This window comes from Pelmatolapia mariae, linkage group LG4 (assembly GCF_036321145.2).
Source record: "Pelmatolapia mariae isolate MD_Pm_ZW linkage group LG4, Pm_UMD_F_2, whole genome shotgun sequence".
NCBI lineage: Eukaryota > Metazoa > Chordata > Actinopteri > Cichliformes > Cichlidae > Pelmatolapia > Pelmatolapia mariae.
This window is the reverse complement of record NC_086230.1, coordinates 13,700,022-13,716,029: the sequence shown is the minus strand read 5'-3', so window position 1 is coordinate 13,716,029 and position 16,008 is coordinate 13,700,022. Positions and strand designations below refer to the sequence as shown.

The 16,008-nt window shown below is 45.9% G+C and overlaps 1 protein-coding gene across 1 annotated transcript in view; it reads right to left on the bottom strand.

Annotated features, from left to right (window-relative positions):
* Positions 1-15,138, bottom strand: part of LOC134625739 (mucin-2-like) — a 31,688-nt gene extending 16,550 nt beyond the window's left edge. Inside the window, exons 1-12 of the mRNA XM_065470680.1 lie at positions 15,117-15,138; positions 14,851-15,049; positions 12,416-12,858; positions 10,591-11,073; positions 9,713-9,725; positions 8,074-8,545; positions 6,753-7,851; positions 4,609-5,426; positions 3,661-4,296; positions 2,824-3,420; positions 1,417-2,217; positions 256-1,107 (exon numbers count right to left, since the gene is read on the bottom strand). Coding sequence (XP_065326752.1) covers positions 256-1,107; positions 1,417-2,217; positions 2,824-3,420; positions 3,661-4,296; positions 4,609-5,426; positions 6,753-7,851; positions 8,074-8,545; positions 9,713-9,725; positions 10,591-11,073; positions 12,416-12,858; positions 14,851-15,049; positions 15,117-15,138 — 6,435 coding nt within the window. The remainder of the gene's footprint in view (positions 1-255; positions 1,108-1,416; positions 2,218-2,823; positions 3,421-3,660; positions 4,297-4,608; positions 5,427-6,752; positions 7,852-8,073; positions 8,546-9,712; positions 9,726-10,590; positions 11,074-12,415; positions 12,859-14,850; positions 15,050-15,116) is intronic.
* Positions 15,139-16,008: the final 870 nt, after the last annotated feature.

The window sequence follows — 16,008 nt, the reverse complement described above, 5'->3', positions numbered from 1 at the left end:
TACTGTTGTTGTGGTTGGTGCAGCTGTGGTTGTGGTTGGAGCAGTTGTGGATGTGGTTGGAGCAGATGTTGTTGTGGTTGGTGCAGCTGTTGTCGTTGTTGGAGCAGCGAATGTTGTGGTTGGTGCTACTGTTGTTGTGGTTGGCGCAGCAGTGGTTGTGGTTGGAGCAGTGGTGGATGTGGTTGGAGCAGATGTTGTTGTGGTTGGTGCAGCTGTTATCGTTGTTGGAGCGGCAGTGGTTGTGGTTGGTGCCACCGTTGTTGCGGTTGGAACAGTTGTTGTTGTGGTTGGTGCAGCTGCTGTCGTTGTTGGAGCAGCTGTTGTTGTGGTTGGTGCTGCAGTGGTTGTAGCAGTTGTTGTGGTTGGTGCAGGTGTTGTCGTTGTTGGAGCAGCAGTTGTTGTGGGTGGAGCAACTGTGTTCGTGGTTGGTGCCACATTGGTTGTGGTTGGAGCAGATGTTATTGTGGTTGGAGCAGCTGTGGTCGTGGTTGGTGCCACCGTTGTTGTGGTTGGAGCACTTGTTGTTGTGGTTGCTGCAGCTGCTGTCGTTGTTGGAGCAGCTGTTGTTGTTGTTGGAGCAGCTGTTGTCGTTGTTGGAGCAGCTGTTGTTGTTGTTGGAGCAGCTGTGGTTGTGGTTGTTGCCACAGTGGTTGTGATTGGAGCAGCTGTAGTCGTGGTTGTTGCCACAGTGGTTGTGATTGGAGCAGCTGTGGTCGTGGTTGGTGCCACAGTGGTTTTGGTTGGAGCAGATGTGGTTGTTGTTGGAGCAGCTGTGGTTGTGGTTGGAGCAGCTATTGATGTGGTTGGTGGAGCTGTTGTTGTTGTGGGAGCAGCAATTGTTGTGGTTGCAACAGTAGTTGCTGTTGTTGGTGCTGCAGTGGTTGTGGTTGTAGCAGTTGTTGTGGTTGGTGCAGGTGTTGTCGTTGTTGGAGCAGCAGTTGTTGTGGGTGGAGCAACTGTGTTCGTGGTTGGTGCCACAGTGGTTGTGGTTGGAGCAGATGTTATTGTGGTTGGAGCAGCTGTGGTCGTGGTTGGTGCCACCGTTGTTGTGGTTGGAGCACTTGTTGTTGTGGTTGCTGCAGCTGCTGTCGTTGTTGTAGCAGCTGTTGTTGTTGTTGGAGCAGCTGTTGTCGTTGTTGGAGCAGCTGTTGTTGTTGTTGGAGCAGCTGTGGTCGTGGTTGTTGCCACAGTGGTTGTGATTGGAGCAGCTGTGGTCGTGGTTGTTGCCACAGTGGTTGTGATTGGAGCAGCTGTGGTCGTGGTTGGTGCCACAGTGGTTGTGGTTGGAGCAGATGTGGTTGTTGTGGGAGCAGCTGTGGTTGTGGTTGGAGCAGCTATTGATGTGGTTGGTGCAGCTGTTGTTGTTATGGGAGCAGCAATTGTTGTGGTTGGTGCAGCAGTTGTTGTGGTTGCAACAGTAGTTGTTGTTGTTGGTGCAGCAGTTGTTGTGGTTGGTGTTACTGTTATTGTGGTTGGTGCAGCTGTGGTTGTTGTTGGAGCAGCTGTGGTTGTGGTTGGAGCAGCAGTTGTTGTGGTTGGTGCCACAGTGGTTGTGGTTAGAGCAGCTGTGGTTGTGGTTGGTGCCACAGTGATTGTGGTTGCAGCAGCTGTTGTTGTGGTTGGAGCAGCTGTTGTTGTTGTTGGAGCAGTTGTTGTTGTTGCTGCTACTGTTGTTGTGGTTGGTGCCACAGTGGTTGTGGTTGGAGCAGATGTTGTTGTGGTTATAATCACAGCGACTGTGGTTGGAGCAGTTGTTGTTGTGGTTGGTGCAGCAGTTGTTGTGGTTGGTGTTACTGTTGTTGTGGTTTGTGCAGCTGTGGTTGTTTTTGGAGCAGCTGTGGTTGTGGTTGGAGCAGCAGTTGTTCTGGGTGGAGCAACTGTGTTCGTGGTTGGTTCCACAGTGGTTGTGGTTGGAGCAGATGTTGTTGTGGTTATAATCACAGCGACTGTGGTTGGAGCAGTTGTTGTTGTGGTAGATGCAGCAGTTGTTGTGATTGGTGCTACTGTTGTTGTGGTTTGTGCAGCTGTGGTTCTGGTTGGAGCAGCTGTTGTTGTGGTTGGTGCAGCTGTTGTCGTTGTTGGAGCAGCAATTGTTGTGGTTGGTGCTACTGTTGTTGTGGTTGGTGCAGCTGTGGTTGTGGTTGGAGCAGTTGTGGATGTGGTTGGAGCAGATGTTGTTGTGGTTGGTGCAGCTGTTGTCGTTGTTGGAGCAGCAAATGTTGTGGTTGGTGCTACCGTTGTTGCGGTTGGAGCAGTTGTTGTTGTGGTTGGTGCACCTGCTGTCGTTGTTGGAGCAGCAGTTGTTGTGGTTGGTGCCACCGTTGTTGTGGTTGGAGCAGTTGTTGTTGTGGTTGGAGCAGCTGTTGTCGTGGTTGGTGCCACAGCAGTTTTTGTTGGAGCAGCTGTTGTCGTTGTTGGAGCAGGTGTTGTTGTTGTTGGAGCAGCTGTGGTCGTGGTTGTTGCCACAGTGGTTGTGATTGGAGCAGCTGTGGTCGTGGTTGTTGCCACAGTGGTTGTGATTGGAGCAGCTGTGGTCGTTGTTGGTGCCACAGTGGTTGTGGTTGGAGCAGATGTGGTTGTTGTTGGAGCAGCTGTGGTTGTGGTTGGAGCAGCTATTGATGTGGTTGGTGCAGCTGTTGTTGTTATGGGAGCAGCAATTGTTGTGGTTGGTGCAGCAGTTGTTGTGGTTGCAACTGTAGTTGTTGTTGTTGGTGCAGCAGTTGTTGTGGTTGGTGTTACTGTTATTGTGGTTGGTGCAGCTGTGGTTGTTGTTGGAGCAGCTGTGGTTGTGGTTGGAGCAGCAGTTGATGTGGTTGGTGCCACAGTGGTTGTGGTTAGAGCAGCTGTGGTTGTGGTTGGTGCCACAGTGATTGTGGTTGCAGCAGCTGTTGTTGTGGTTGGAGCAGCTGTTGTTGTTGTTGGAGCAGCAGTTGTTGTTGTTACTGCTACTGTTGTTGTGGTTGGTGCCACGGTGGTTGTGGTTGGAGCAGATGTTGTTGTGGTTGGTGCAGCAGTTGTTGTGGTTGGTGCTACTGTTGTTGTGGTTTGTGCAGCTGTGGTTGTTTTTGGAGCAGTTGTTGTTGTGGTTGGTGCAGCCGCTGTCGTTGTTGGAGCAGCTGTTGTTGTGGTTGGTGCTGCAGTGGTTGTGGTTGTAGCAGTTGTTGTTGTGGTTGGAGCAGCTGTGGTCGTTGTTGGTGCCACCGTTGTTGTGGTTGAAGCACTTGTTGTTGTGGTTGCTGCAGCTGCTGTCGTTGTTGGAGCAGCTGTTGTTGTTGTTGGAGCAGCTGTTGTCGTTGTTGGAGCAGCTGTTCTTGTTGTTGCAGCAGCTGTTGTCGTGGTTGGTGCCACAGCAGTTGTTGTTGGAGCAGCTGTTGTCGTTGTTGGAGCAGGTGTTGTTGTTGTTGGAGCAGCTGTGGTCGTGGTTGTTGCCACAGTGGTTGTGACTGGAGCAGCTGTGGTCATGGTTGTTGCCACAGTGGTTGTGATTGGAGCAGCTGTGGTCGTGGTTGGTGCCACAGTGGTTGTGGTTGGAGCAGATGTGGTTGGTGTTGGAGCAGCTGTGGTTGTGGTTGGAGCAGCTATTGATGTGGTTGGTGCAGCTGTTGTTGTTATGGCAGCAGCAATTGTTGTGGTTGGTGCAGCAGTTGTTGTGGTTGCAACAGTAGTTGTTGTTGTTGGTGCAGCAGTTGTTGTGGTTGGTGTTACTGTTATTGTGGTTGGTGCAGCTGTGGTTGTTGTTGGAGCAGCTGTGGTTGTGGTTGGAGCAGCAGTTGTTGTGGTTGGTGCCACAGTGGTTGTGGTTAGAGCAGCTGTGGTTGTGGTTGGTGCCACAGTGATTGTGGTTGCAGCAGCTGTTGTTGTGGTTGGAGCAGCTGTTGTCGTTGTTGGAGCAGCAGTTGTTGTTGTTGCTGCTACTGTTGTTGTGGTTGGTGCCACAGTGGTTGTGGTTGGAGCAGATGTTGTTGTAGTTATAATCACAGCGACTGTGGTTGGAGCAGTTGTTGTTGTCGTTGGTGCAGCAGTTGTTGTGGTTGGTGCTACTGTTGTTGTGGTTTGTGCAGCTGTGGTTGTGGTTGGAGCAGCTGTGGTTGTGGTTGGAGCAGATGTTGTTGTGGTTGGTGCAGCTGTTGTCGTTGTTGGAGCAGCAATTGTTGTGGTTGGTGCCACTGTTGTTCTGGTTGGTGCCACTGTTGTTGTGGTTGGTGCAGATGTGGTTGTGGTTGGAGCAGTTGTGGATGTGGTTGGAGCAGATGTTGTTGTGGTTGGTGCAGCTGTTGTCGTTGTTGGAGCAGCAAATGTTGTGGTTGGTGCTACTGTTGTTGTGGTTGGTGCAGCAGTGGTTGTGGGTGGAGCAGTTGTGGATGTGGTTGGAGCAGATGTTGTTGTGGTTGGTGCAGCTGTTGTCGTTGTTGGAGCAGCAGTTGTTGTGGTTGGTGCCACCGTTGTTTCGGTTGGAGCAGTTGTTGTTGTGGTTGGTGCAGCTGCTGTCGTTGTTGGAGCAGCTGTTGTTGTGGTTGGTGCTGCAGTGGTTGTGGTTGTAGCAGTTGTCGTTGTGGTTGGTGCAGGTGTTGTCGTTGTTGGAGCAGCAATTGTTGTGGTTGGAGCAACTGTGTTCGTGGTTGGTGCCACAGTGGTTGTGGTTGGAGCAGATGTTATTGTGGTTGGAGCAGCTGTGGTCGTTGTTGGTGCCACCGTTGTTGTGGTTGGAGCACTTGTTGTTGTGGTTGCTGCAGCTGCTGTCGTTGTTGGAGCAGCTGTTGTTGTTGTTGGAGCAGCTGCTGTCGTTGTTGGAGATGCTGTTGTTGTTGTTGGAGCACCTTTGGTCGTGGTTGGTGCCACAGTGGTTGTGATTGGAGCAGCTGTGGTCGTGGTTGTTGCCACAGTGGTTGTGATTGGAGCAGCTGTGGTCGTGGTTCGTGTCACAGTGGTTGTTGTTGGAGCAGATGTGGTTGTTGTTGGAGCTGATGTGGTTATGTTTGGACCAGCTATTGATGTGGTTGGTGCAGCTGTTGTTGTTATGGGAGCAGCAGTTGTTGTGGTTGGTGCTGCAGTTGTTGTGGTTGCAACACTAGTAGTTCTTGTTGGTGCAGCAGTTGTTATGGTTGGTGTTACTGTTATTGTGGTTGGTGCAGCTGTGGTTGTTGTTGGAGCAGCAGTTGTTGTGGTTGGTGCCACAGTGGTTGTGGTTAGAGCAGGTGTGTTTGTGGTTGGTGCCACAGTGATTGTGGTTGCAGCAGCTGTTGTTGTGGTTGGAGCAGCTGTTGGTGTTGTTGGAGCAGCAGTTGTTGTTGTTGCTGCTACTGTTGTTGTGGTTGGTGCCACAGTGGTTGTGGTTAGAGCAGGTGTGTTTGTGGTTGGTGCCACAGTGATTGTGGTTGCAGCAGCTGTTGTTGTGGTTAGCGCAGCTGTGGTTGTGGTTGGAGCAGCTGTGGTTGTGGTTGGAGCAGATGTTGTTGTGGTTGGTGCAGCTGTTGTCGTTGTTGGAGCAGCAATTGTTGTGGTTGGTGCTACTGTTGTTGTGGTTTGTGCAGCTGTGGTTGTGGTTGGAGCAGTTGTGGATGTGGTTGGAGCAGATGTTGTTGTGGTTGGTGCAGCTGTTGTCATTGTTGGAGCAGCAAATGTTGTGGTTGGTGCTACTGTTGTTGTGGTTGGTGCAGCAGCGGTTGTGGTTGGAGCAGTTGTGGATGTGGTTGCAGCAGATGTTGTTTTGGTTGGTGCAGCTGTTGTTGTTGTTGGAGCAGCAGTTGTTGTTGTTGGTGCCACCGTTGTTGCAGTTGGAGCAGCTGTTGTTGTGGTTTGTGCAGCTGTTGTCGTTGTTGGAGCAGCAAATGTTGTGGTTGGTGCTACTGTTGTTGTGGTTGGTGCAGCAGCGGTTGTGGTTGGAGCAGCTGTGGTTGTGGTTGGAGCAGATGTTGTTGTGGTTGGTGCAGCTGTTGTCGTTGTCGGAGCAGCAATTGTTGTGGTTGGTGCTACTGTTGTTGTGGTTGGTGCAGCTGTGGTTGTGGTTGGAGCAGCTGTGGATGTGGTTGGAGCAGATGTTGTTGTGGTTGGTGCAGCTGTTGTCGTTGTTGGAGCAGCAAATGTTGTGGTTGGTGCTACTGTTGTTGTGGTTGGTGCAGCAGTGGTTGTGGTTGGAGCAGGTGTTGTCGTTGTTGGAGCTGCAGTTGTTGTGGTTGGTGCAGCTGTTGTCGTTGTTGTTGGAGCAGATGTTGTTGTGGTTGGTGCCACCATTGTTGCGGTTGGAGCAGTTGTTGTTGTGGTTGGTGCAGCTGCTGTCGTTGTTGGAGCAGCTGTTGTTGTGGTTGGTGCTGCAGTGCTTGTGGTTGTAGCAGTTGTTGTTGTGGTTGGTGCAGTTGTTGTCTCTGTTGGAGCAGCAGTTGTTGTGGGTGGAGCAACTGTGTTCGTGGTTTTTGCCACAGTGGTTGTGGTTGGAGCAGATGTTATTGTGGTTGGAGCAGCTGTTGTCGTGGTTGGTGCCACAGCGGTTGTGGTTGGAGCAGATGTTGTTGTGGTTGGTGCTGCAGTGGTTGTGGTTTGAGCAGCTGTTGTCGTTGTTGGAGCAGCAGTTTTTGTGGTTGGTGCCACCGCTGTTGTTGTTGGAGCAGTTGTTGTTGTGGTTGGTGCAGCTGCTGTCGTTGTTGGAGCAGCTGTTGTTGTGGTTGGTGCTGCAGTGGTTGTGGTTGTAGCAGTTGTTGTTGTGGTTGGTGCAGCTGTGGTCGTTGTTGGTGCCACCCTTGTTGTGGTTGGAGCACTTATTGTTGTGGTTGCTGCAGCTGCTGTCGTTGTTGGAGAAGCTGTTGTTGTTGTTGGAGCAGCTGTTGTCGTTGTTGGAGCAGCTGTTGTTGTTGTTGGAGCAGCTGTGGTCGTGGTTGTTGCCACAGTGGTTGTGATTGGAGCAGCTGTGGTCGTGGTTGTTGGAACAGTGGTTGTGATTGGAGCAGCTGTGGTCGTGGTTGGTGCCACAGTGGTTGTGGTTGGAGCAGATGTGGTTGTTGTTGGAGCAGCTGTGGTTGTGGTTGGAGCAGCTATTGATGTGGTTGGTGCAGCTGTTGTTGTTATGGGAGCAGCAATTGTTGTGGTTGGTGCAGCAGTTGTTGTGGTTGCAACAGTAGTTGTTGTTGTTGGTGCAGCAGTTGTTGTGGTTGGTGTTACTGTTATTGTGGTTGGTGCAGCTGTGGTTGTTGTTGGAGCAGCTGTGCTGGTGGTTGGAGCAGCAGTTGTAGTTGGTGCCACAGTGGTTGTGGTTAGAGCAGCTGTGGTTGTGGTTGGTGCCACAGTGATTGTGGTTGCAGCAGCTGTTGTTGTGGTTGGAGCAGATGTTGTTGTGGTTGGTGCAGCTGTTGTCGTTGTTGGAGCAGCAAATGTTGTGGTTGGTGCTACTGTTGTTGTGGTTGGTGCAGCAGTGGTTGTGGTTGGAGCAGTTGTGGATGTGGTTGGAGCAGATGTTGTTGTGGTTGGTGCAGCTGTTGTCGTTGTTGGAGAAGCAGTTGTTGTGGTTGGTGCAGCTGTTGTCGTTGTTGGAGCAGCAGTTGTTGTGGTTGGTGCCACCGTTGTTGCGGTTGGAGCAGTTGTTGTTGTGGTTGGTGCAGCTGCTGTCGTTGTTGGAGTAGCTGTTGTTGTGGTTGGTGCTGCAGTGGTTGTGGTTGTAGCAGTTGTTGTTGTGGTTGGTGCAGTTGTTGTCTCTGTTGGAGCAGCAGTTGTTGTGGGTGGAGCAACTGTGGTCGTGGTTTTTGCCACAGTGGTTGTGGTTGGAGCAGATGTTATTGTGGTTGGAGCAGCTGTTGTCGTGGTTGGTGCCACAGCAGTTGTGGTTGGAGCAGATGTTGTTGTGGTTGGTGCTGCAGTGGTTGTGGTTTGAGCAGCTGCTGTCGTTGTTGGAGCAGCAGTTGTTGTTGTTGGTGCCACCGTTGTTGTTGTTGGAGCAGTTGTTGTTGTGGTTGGTGCAGCTGCTGTCGTTGTTGGAGCAGCTGTTGTTGTGGTTGGTGCTGCAGTGGTTGTGGTTGTAGCAGTTGTTGTTGTGGTTGGTGCAGGTGTTGTCGTTGTTGGAGCAGCAGTTGTTGTGGGTGGAGCAACTGTGTTCGTAGTTGGTGCCACAGTGGTTGTGGTTGGAGCAGATGTTATTGTGGTTGGAGCAGCTGTGGTCGTTGTTGGTGCCACCGCTGTTGTGGTTGGAGCACCTGTTGTTGTGGTTGCTGCAGCTGCTGTCGTTGTTGGAGCAGCTGTTGTTGTTGTTGGAGCAGCTGTGGTCGTTGTTGGAGCAGCAGTTGTTGTTGTTGGAGCAGCTGTGGTCGTGGTTGTTGCCACAGTGGTTGTGATTGGAGCAGATGTTGTTGTGGTTGGTGCCACAGTATTTGTGGTTGGAGCAGATGTTGTTGTGGTTGTTGTCACAGTAGTTGTGGTTGGAACAGCTGTGGACGTGGTTGGTGCCACAGCAGTTGTGGTTGGAGCAGATGTTGTTGTGGTTGTTGTCACAGTAGCTGTGGCTGGGGCAGCTGTGGTTGTGGTTGGTGCTGCAGTTGTTGTGGGTAAAGTACAGGTTGGTCCTCTTTTTATGGTACCAACACTCTGCATGAAAGGTAGAGAACCCAGGTTTGAAGCAGCTGCACACAGGTTGCTGGATGCACAGCCGTAAGCTGGAAAATCATTGGTGCCATCGTTCACTGTAGATGAAAAATCCCAGTTTCAACAATTTCACATATTTTTAGACATGCATGACTGTTTAGTAGCCTTTGAAAATCAAGACATACTTATATAAAATATAATATTAATGGGTATAAGTTTGAAAAGTTTTCGAGGCATCATTTCAGTAAACTATTTCCATTTAGCAAACATAAATATCTTGTACATAAAAAGTAATCTAACATCTTTTTTAATCTGTTCTGTTTGCTGACACTTGAAATCTTACTGTAGTGACTTTTGGGTGTACTCTAAGACCTGAGTTGTGTGTTCAACATTTCTAATGTATAATAACATACCCACCAGTAAACAATTTTTAATTAGAGACAAGAACAGAGCCTGATTTTCAGTCAGTTGTTTCGTGACTTTCACATTCAAGTTATTGAAAACATGTACTCACAATGTCAGAAGCCAAAGTGATTTCCTTTTAATGAACAGTGTTCCTACACTCGGTGTTCTATTATCACATATGTTTTTTCCATTTAAAGCAGGTAACTGATTTTTCCATCATCAAGAAATCAAAGTGCTCCTCTTGATGTTTTCATGTGTATTTTCTTTACTTTGCTCTTTTTGTGATGGACATTTATCTCTTTGTTTTCAGCTCTTGTTTTATACAAATGATTAGTCATGACAATAACTGACAGATTAATCAGTACCTCCATGCTACAAATATTGATTTTTTTTTAAAGTTTCTGGAATACTTCTTAACTAATATATTTATGTGTTGTGGACAAATATGTATCATTTCCTACACTGATTATCAAATCTTCATCTTTAAAGATTTAAAGTACAAAATCACATTCATTACAAATACGGATAAAATGCTTGATAATGGTTTTCCTGACTGATTGAAAAAAAAGAACGTTTGTTGAATTTATTTTATGCAAAAACCAAATTTAAAGATGATTTTTGTTAAAGTATGCATGATGAAGACTCACTCATTGATTGAAAGCATTGGTCCTCCACTCCCTGACATTGCAATGGTGTGTTGCACTGAGAGGTGGAACAATAGTTACATAGTAGGCCGTTACTTGACTGAGGAGTAGGGGCTGAAACAGAAAAGAACATAATTTCATTTTAGAACAGAATATTTCAGCAGATATCAGAATATTGTTTCTTATCCCTTTCTGTCATGTCTGTTCTGTTATGTGTCTTTAACTTAACTGATTTCTACTTACCAGCCAGAGTTGCTGAGTTGCAGTTATCCGTGTTGCAGCACGTGGCAGATGCAAGAGCACTTTGAACACCCAGGTCAACTGAAAATGTCTGAGAGCCCGTAGTTGGACACAGGGAGGAAGATGCACATGCCTTGTAGATTTGTGTTGCCGTAGTTCCAGATGAGGTAGCTGCAAAGTAATTTTAATATTTTTAATGATGAATTTGATTAATGTTGATGGAAAGCACACATAGCTTCACAGGTTTTTGAAATTTACTGAACTGTATGAAATAATATGAAGAAAAGATTACCTAAAATAGTAGCTGTAACACACATGGTCTCTGAAGAACATGTTTTTGCTACTGTGGTTGAACACGTCTGATCTGTGCAGGTTTCACACTGAAGGGCTCCAGCTGCAATCAGGAGACAAACAATGAAAGGACTGAAGTTAAAATGAAAGATTACAGGTTTTTAAATACCCCACTATACTGCTATTATTAAAGAGTCTTTATCTCTTCTATTTTTTAAGCTGTTGCACAGATTGATGAAATGCTGTTAATCTCTTTAACATCTGTATAAATATATTTTTTTAATAAAGTGACATGAAACACTACATTAGTGTTAATTTAATGTTAATGAAATAAGGATCATTTAAATCAAAGCCTGCTCTAAAAACTGTCAACCATTTAATAGTTTCTGAGTCTATATTTAAAATGTTATAAATTTTATGGCATGTGTAGCACCACCATGTGGAGCACCTGTTGTCGTGGTTGGTGCAGCTGTGGTCGGAATTGGAGCAGCTGTTGTTGTGGTTGGAGCAGCTGTTGTTGTGGTTGGTGCCACAGTGGTTGTGGTTGGAGCAGCTGTGGTTGTGGTTGGAGCAGATGTTGTTGTGGTTGGTGCAGCTGTTGTAGTTGTTGGAGCAGCATTTGTTGTGGTTGGAGCAGTTGTTGTTGTGGTTGGAGCAGCTGTGGTTGTGGTTGGAGCAGCTGTTGTTGTGGTTGGTGCAGCTGTTGTCGTTTTTGGAGCAGCAGTTGTTGTGGTTGGTGCCACCGTTGTTGTGGTTGGAGCAGCTGTTGTTGCTGTTGGTGCAGCTGTGGTTTTGGTTGGAGCAGATGTTGTTGTGGTTGTTGTCACAGCGGTTGTGGTTGGCGCAGATGTGGTTGTGGTTGGTGCAGCTGTGGTTGTTGTTGGAGCAGCTGTGGTTGTGGTTGGAGCAGCTATTGATGTGGTTGGTGCAGCTGTTGTTGTTGTGGAAGCAGCAATTGTTGTGGTTGGCGCAGCAGTTGTTGTGGTTGCAACAGTAGTTGTTGTTGTTGGTGCAGCAGTTGTTGTGGTTGGTGTTACTGTTATTGTGGTTGGTGCAGCTGTGGTTGTAGTTGGAGCAGCTGTGGTTGTGGTTGGAGCAGCAGTTGTTGTGGTTGGTGCCACAGTGGTTGTGTTTAGAGTAGCTGTGGTTGTGGTTGGTGCCACAGTGATTGTGGTTGCAGCAGCTGTGGTTGTGGTGGGAGCAGCTGTTGTTGTTGTTGGAGCAGCAGTTGTTGTTGTTGCTGCTACTGTTGTTGTGGTTGGTGCCACAGTGGTTGTGGTTGGAGCAGATGTTGTTGTGGTTATAATCACAGCGACTGTGGTTGGAGCAGTTGTTGTTGTGGTTGGTGCAGCAGTTGTTGTGGTTGGTGCAGCTGTGGTTGTGGTTGGAGCAGCTGTGGTTGTGGTTGGAGCAGATGTTGTGGTTGGTGCAGCTGTTGTCGTTGTTGGAGCAGCAATTGTTGTGGTTGGTGCTACTGTTGTTGTGGTTGGTGCAGCTGTGGTTGTGGTTGGAGCAGTTGTGGATGTGGTTGGAGCAGATGTTGTTGTGGTTGGTGCAGCTGTTGTCGTTGTTGGAGCAGCAAATGTTGTGGTTGGTGCTACTGTTGTTGTGATTGGTGCAGCAGTGGTTGTGGTTGGAGCAGTTGTGGATGTGGTTGGAGCAGATGTTGTTGTGGTTGGTGCAGCTGTTGTCGTTGTTGGAGCAGCAGTTGTTGCGGTTGGAGCAGCTGTTGTTGTGGTTGGTGCAGCTGCTGTCGTTGTTGGAGCAGCTGTTGTTGTGGTTGGTGCTGCAGTGGTTGTGGTTGTAGCAGTTGTTGTTGTGGTTGGAGCAGTTGTTGTCTTTGTTGGAGCAGCAGTTGTTGTGGGTGGAGCAACTGTGGTCGTGGTTTTTGCCACAGTGGTTGTGGTTGGAGCAGATGTTATTGTGGTTGGAGCAGCTGTGGTCGTTGTTGGTGCCACCGTTGTTGTGGTTGGAGCACTTGTTGTTGTGGTTGGTGCCACAGCAGTTGTGGTTGGAGCAGATGTTGTTGTGGTTGGTCCTGCAGTGGTTGTGGTTTGAGCAGCTGTTGTCGTTGTTGGTGCAGCAGTTGTTGTGGTTGGTGCCACCGTTGTTGTTGTTGGAGCAGTTGTTGTTGTGGTTGGTGCAGCTGCTGTCGTTGTTGGAGCAGCTGTTGTTGTGGTTGGTGCTGCAGTGGTTGTGGTTGTAGCAGTTGTTGTTGTGGTTGGTGCAGGTGTTGTCGTTGTTGGAGCAGCAGTTGTTGTGGGTGGAGCAACTGTGTTCGTGGTTGGTGCCACAGTGGTTGTGGTTGGAGCAGATGTTATTGTGGTTGGAGCAGCTGTGGTCGTTGTTGGTGCCACCGTTGTTGTGGTTGGAGCACTTGTTGTTGTGGTTGCTGCAGCTGCTGTCGTTGTTGGAGCAGTTGTTGTTGTTGTTGGAGCAGCTGTGGTCGTGGTTGTTGCCACAGTGGTTGTGATTGGAGCACATGTGGTCGTGGTTGGTGCCACAGTGGTTGTGGTTGGAGCAGATGTTGTTGTGGTTGGTGCCACAGTATTTGTGGTTGGAGCAGATGTTGTTGTGGTTGTTGTCACAGTAGTTGTGGTTGGAACAGCTGTGGTTGTGGTTGGTGCTGCAGTTGTTGTGGGTAAAGTACAGGTTGGTCCTCTTTTTATGGTACCAACACTCTGCATGAAAGGTAGAGAACCCAGGCTTGAAGCAGCTGCACACAGGTTGCTGGATGCACAGCCGTAAGCTGGAAAATTGTTGGTGCCATCGTTCACTGTAGATGAAAAATCCCAGTTTCAACAATTTCACATATTTTTAGACATGCATGACTGTTTAGTAGCCTTTGAAAATCAAGACATACTTATATAAAATATAATATTAATGGGTATAAGTTTGAAAAGTTTTCGAGGCATCATTTCAGTAAACTATTTCCATTTAGCAAACATAAATATCTTGTACATAAAAAGTAATCTAACATCTTTTTTAATCTGTTCTGTTTGCTGACACTTGAAATCTTACTGTAGTGACTTTTGGGTGTACTCTAAGACCTGAGTCGTGTGTTCAACATTTCTAATGTATAATAACATACCCACCAGTAAACAATTTTTAATTAGAGACAAGAACAGAGCCTGATTTTCAGTCAGTTGTTTCGTGACTTTCACGTTCAAGTTATTGAAAACATGTACTCACAATGTCAGAAGCCAAAGTGATTTCCTTTTAATGAACAGTGTTCCTACACTCGGTGTTCTATTATCACATATGTTTTTTCCATTTAAAGCAGGTAACTGATTTTTCCATCATCAAGAAATCAAAGTGCTCCTCTTGATGTTTTCATGTGTATTTTCTTTACTTTGCTCTTTTTGTGATGGACATTTATCTCTTTGTTTTCAGCTCTTGTTTTATACAAATGATTAGTCATGACAATAACTGACAGATTAATCAGTACCTCCATGCTACAAATATTGATTTTTTTTAAAGTTTCGGGAATACTTCTTAACTAATATATTTATGTGTTGTGGACAAATATGTATCATTTCCTACACTGATTATCAAATCTTCATCTTTAAAGATTTAAAGTACAAAATCACATTCATTACAAATACGGATAAAATGCTTGATAATGGTTTTCCTGACTGATTGAAAAAAAAGAACGTTTGTTGAATTTATTTTATGCAAAAACCAAATTTAAAGATGATTTTTGTTAAAGTATGCATGATGAAGACTCACTCATTGATTGAAAGCATTGGTCCTCCACTCCCTGACATTGCAATGGTGTGTTGCACTGAGAGGTGGAACAATAGTTACATAGTAGGCCGTTACTTGACTGAGGAGTAGGGGCTGAAACAGAAAAGAACATAATTTCATTTTAGAACAGAATATTTCAGCAGATATCAGAATATTGTTTCTTATCCCTTTCTGTCATGTCTGTTCTGTTATGTGTCTTTAACTTAACTGATTTCTACTTACCAGCCAGAGTTGCTGAGTTGCAGTTATCCGTGTTGCAGCACGTGGCAGATGCAAGAGCACTTTGAACACCCAGGTCAACTGAAAATGTCTGAGAGCCCGTAGTTGGACACAGGGAGGAAGATGCACATGCCTTGTAGATTTGTGTTGCCGTAGTTCCAGATGAGGTAGCTGCAAAGTAATTTTAATATTTTTAATGATGAATTTGATTAATGTTGATGGAAAGCACACATAGCTTCACAGGTTTTTGAAATTTACTGAACTGTATGAAATAATATGAAGAAAAGATTACCTAAAATAGTAGCTGTAACACACATGGTCTCTGAAGAACATGTTTTTGCTACTGTGGTTGAACACGTCTGATCTGTGCAGGTTTCACACTGAAGGGCTCCAGCTGCAATCAGGAGACAAACAATGAAAGGACTGAAGTTAAAATGAAAGATTACAGGTTTTTAAATACCCCACTATACTGGTATTATTAAAGAGTCTTTATCTCTTCTATTTTTTAAGCTGTTGCACAGATTGATGAAATGCTGTTAATCTCTTTAACATCTGTATAAATATATTTTTTTAATAAAGTGACATGAAACACTACATTAGTGTTAATTTAATGTTAATGAAATAAGGACCATTTAAATCACGGAGGCCTGCTCTAAAAACTGTCAACCATTTAACAGTTTCTGAGTCTATATTTAAAATGTTATAAATTTAATGGCATGTGTAGCACCACCATGTGGAGCACCTGTTGTCGTGGTTGGTGCAGCTGTGGTCGGAATTGGAGCAGCTGTTGTTGTGGTTGGTGCAGCTGTTGTTGTGGTTGGTGCCACAGTGGTTGTGGTTGTTGTCACAGTAGCTGTGGCTGGGGCAGCTGTGGTTGTGGTTGGCGCTGCAGTTGTTGTGGGTAAAGTACAGGTTGGTCCACTTTTTATGGTACCAACACTCTGCATGAAAGGTAGAGAACCCAGGCTTGAAGCAGCTGCACACAGGTTGCTGGATGCACAGCCGTACGCTGGAAAATTGTTGGTGCCATCGTTCACTGTAGATGAAAAATCCCAGTTTCAACAATTTCACATATTTTTAGACATACATGACTGTTTAGTAGCCTTTGAAAATCAAGACATACTTATATAAAATATAATATTAATGGGTATAAGTTTGAAAAGTTTTCGAGGCATCATTTCAGTAAACTATTTCCATTTAGCAAACATAAATATCTTGTACATAAAAAGTAATCTAACATCTTTTTTAATCTGTTCTGTTTGCTGACACTTGAAATCTTACTGTAGTGACTTTTGGGTGTACTCTAAGACCTGAGTCGTGTGTTCAACATTTCTAATGTATAATAACATACCCACCAGTAAACAATTTTTAATTAGAGACAAGAACAGAGCCTGATTTTCAGTCAGTTGTTTCGTGACTTTCACGTTCAAGTTATTGAAAACATGTACTCACAATGTCAGAAGCCAAAGTGATTTCCTTTTAATGAACAGTGTTCCTACACTCGGTGTTCTATTATCACATATGTTTTTTCCATTTAAAGCAGGTAACTGATTTTTCCATCATCAAGAAATCAAAGTGCTCCTCTTGATGTTTTCATGTGTATTTTCTTTACTTTGCTCTTTTTGTGATGGACATTTATCTCTTTGTTTTCAGCTCTTGTTTTATACAAATGATTAGTCATGACAATAACTGACAGATTAATCAGTACCTCCATGCTACAAATATTGATTTTTTTTAAAGTTTCGGGAATACTTCTTAACTAATATATTTATGTGTTGTGGACAAATATGTATCATTTCCTACACTGATTATCAAATCTTCATCTTTAAAGATTTAAAGTACAAAATCACATTCATTACAAATACGGATAAAATGCTTGATAATGGTTTTCCTGACTGAT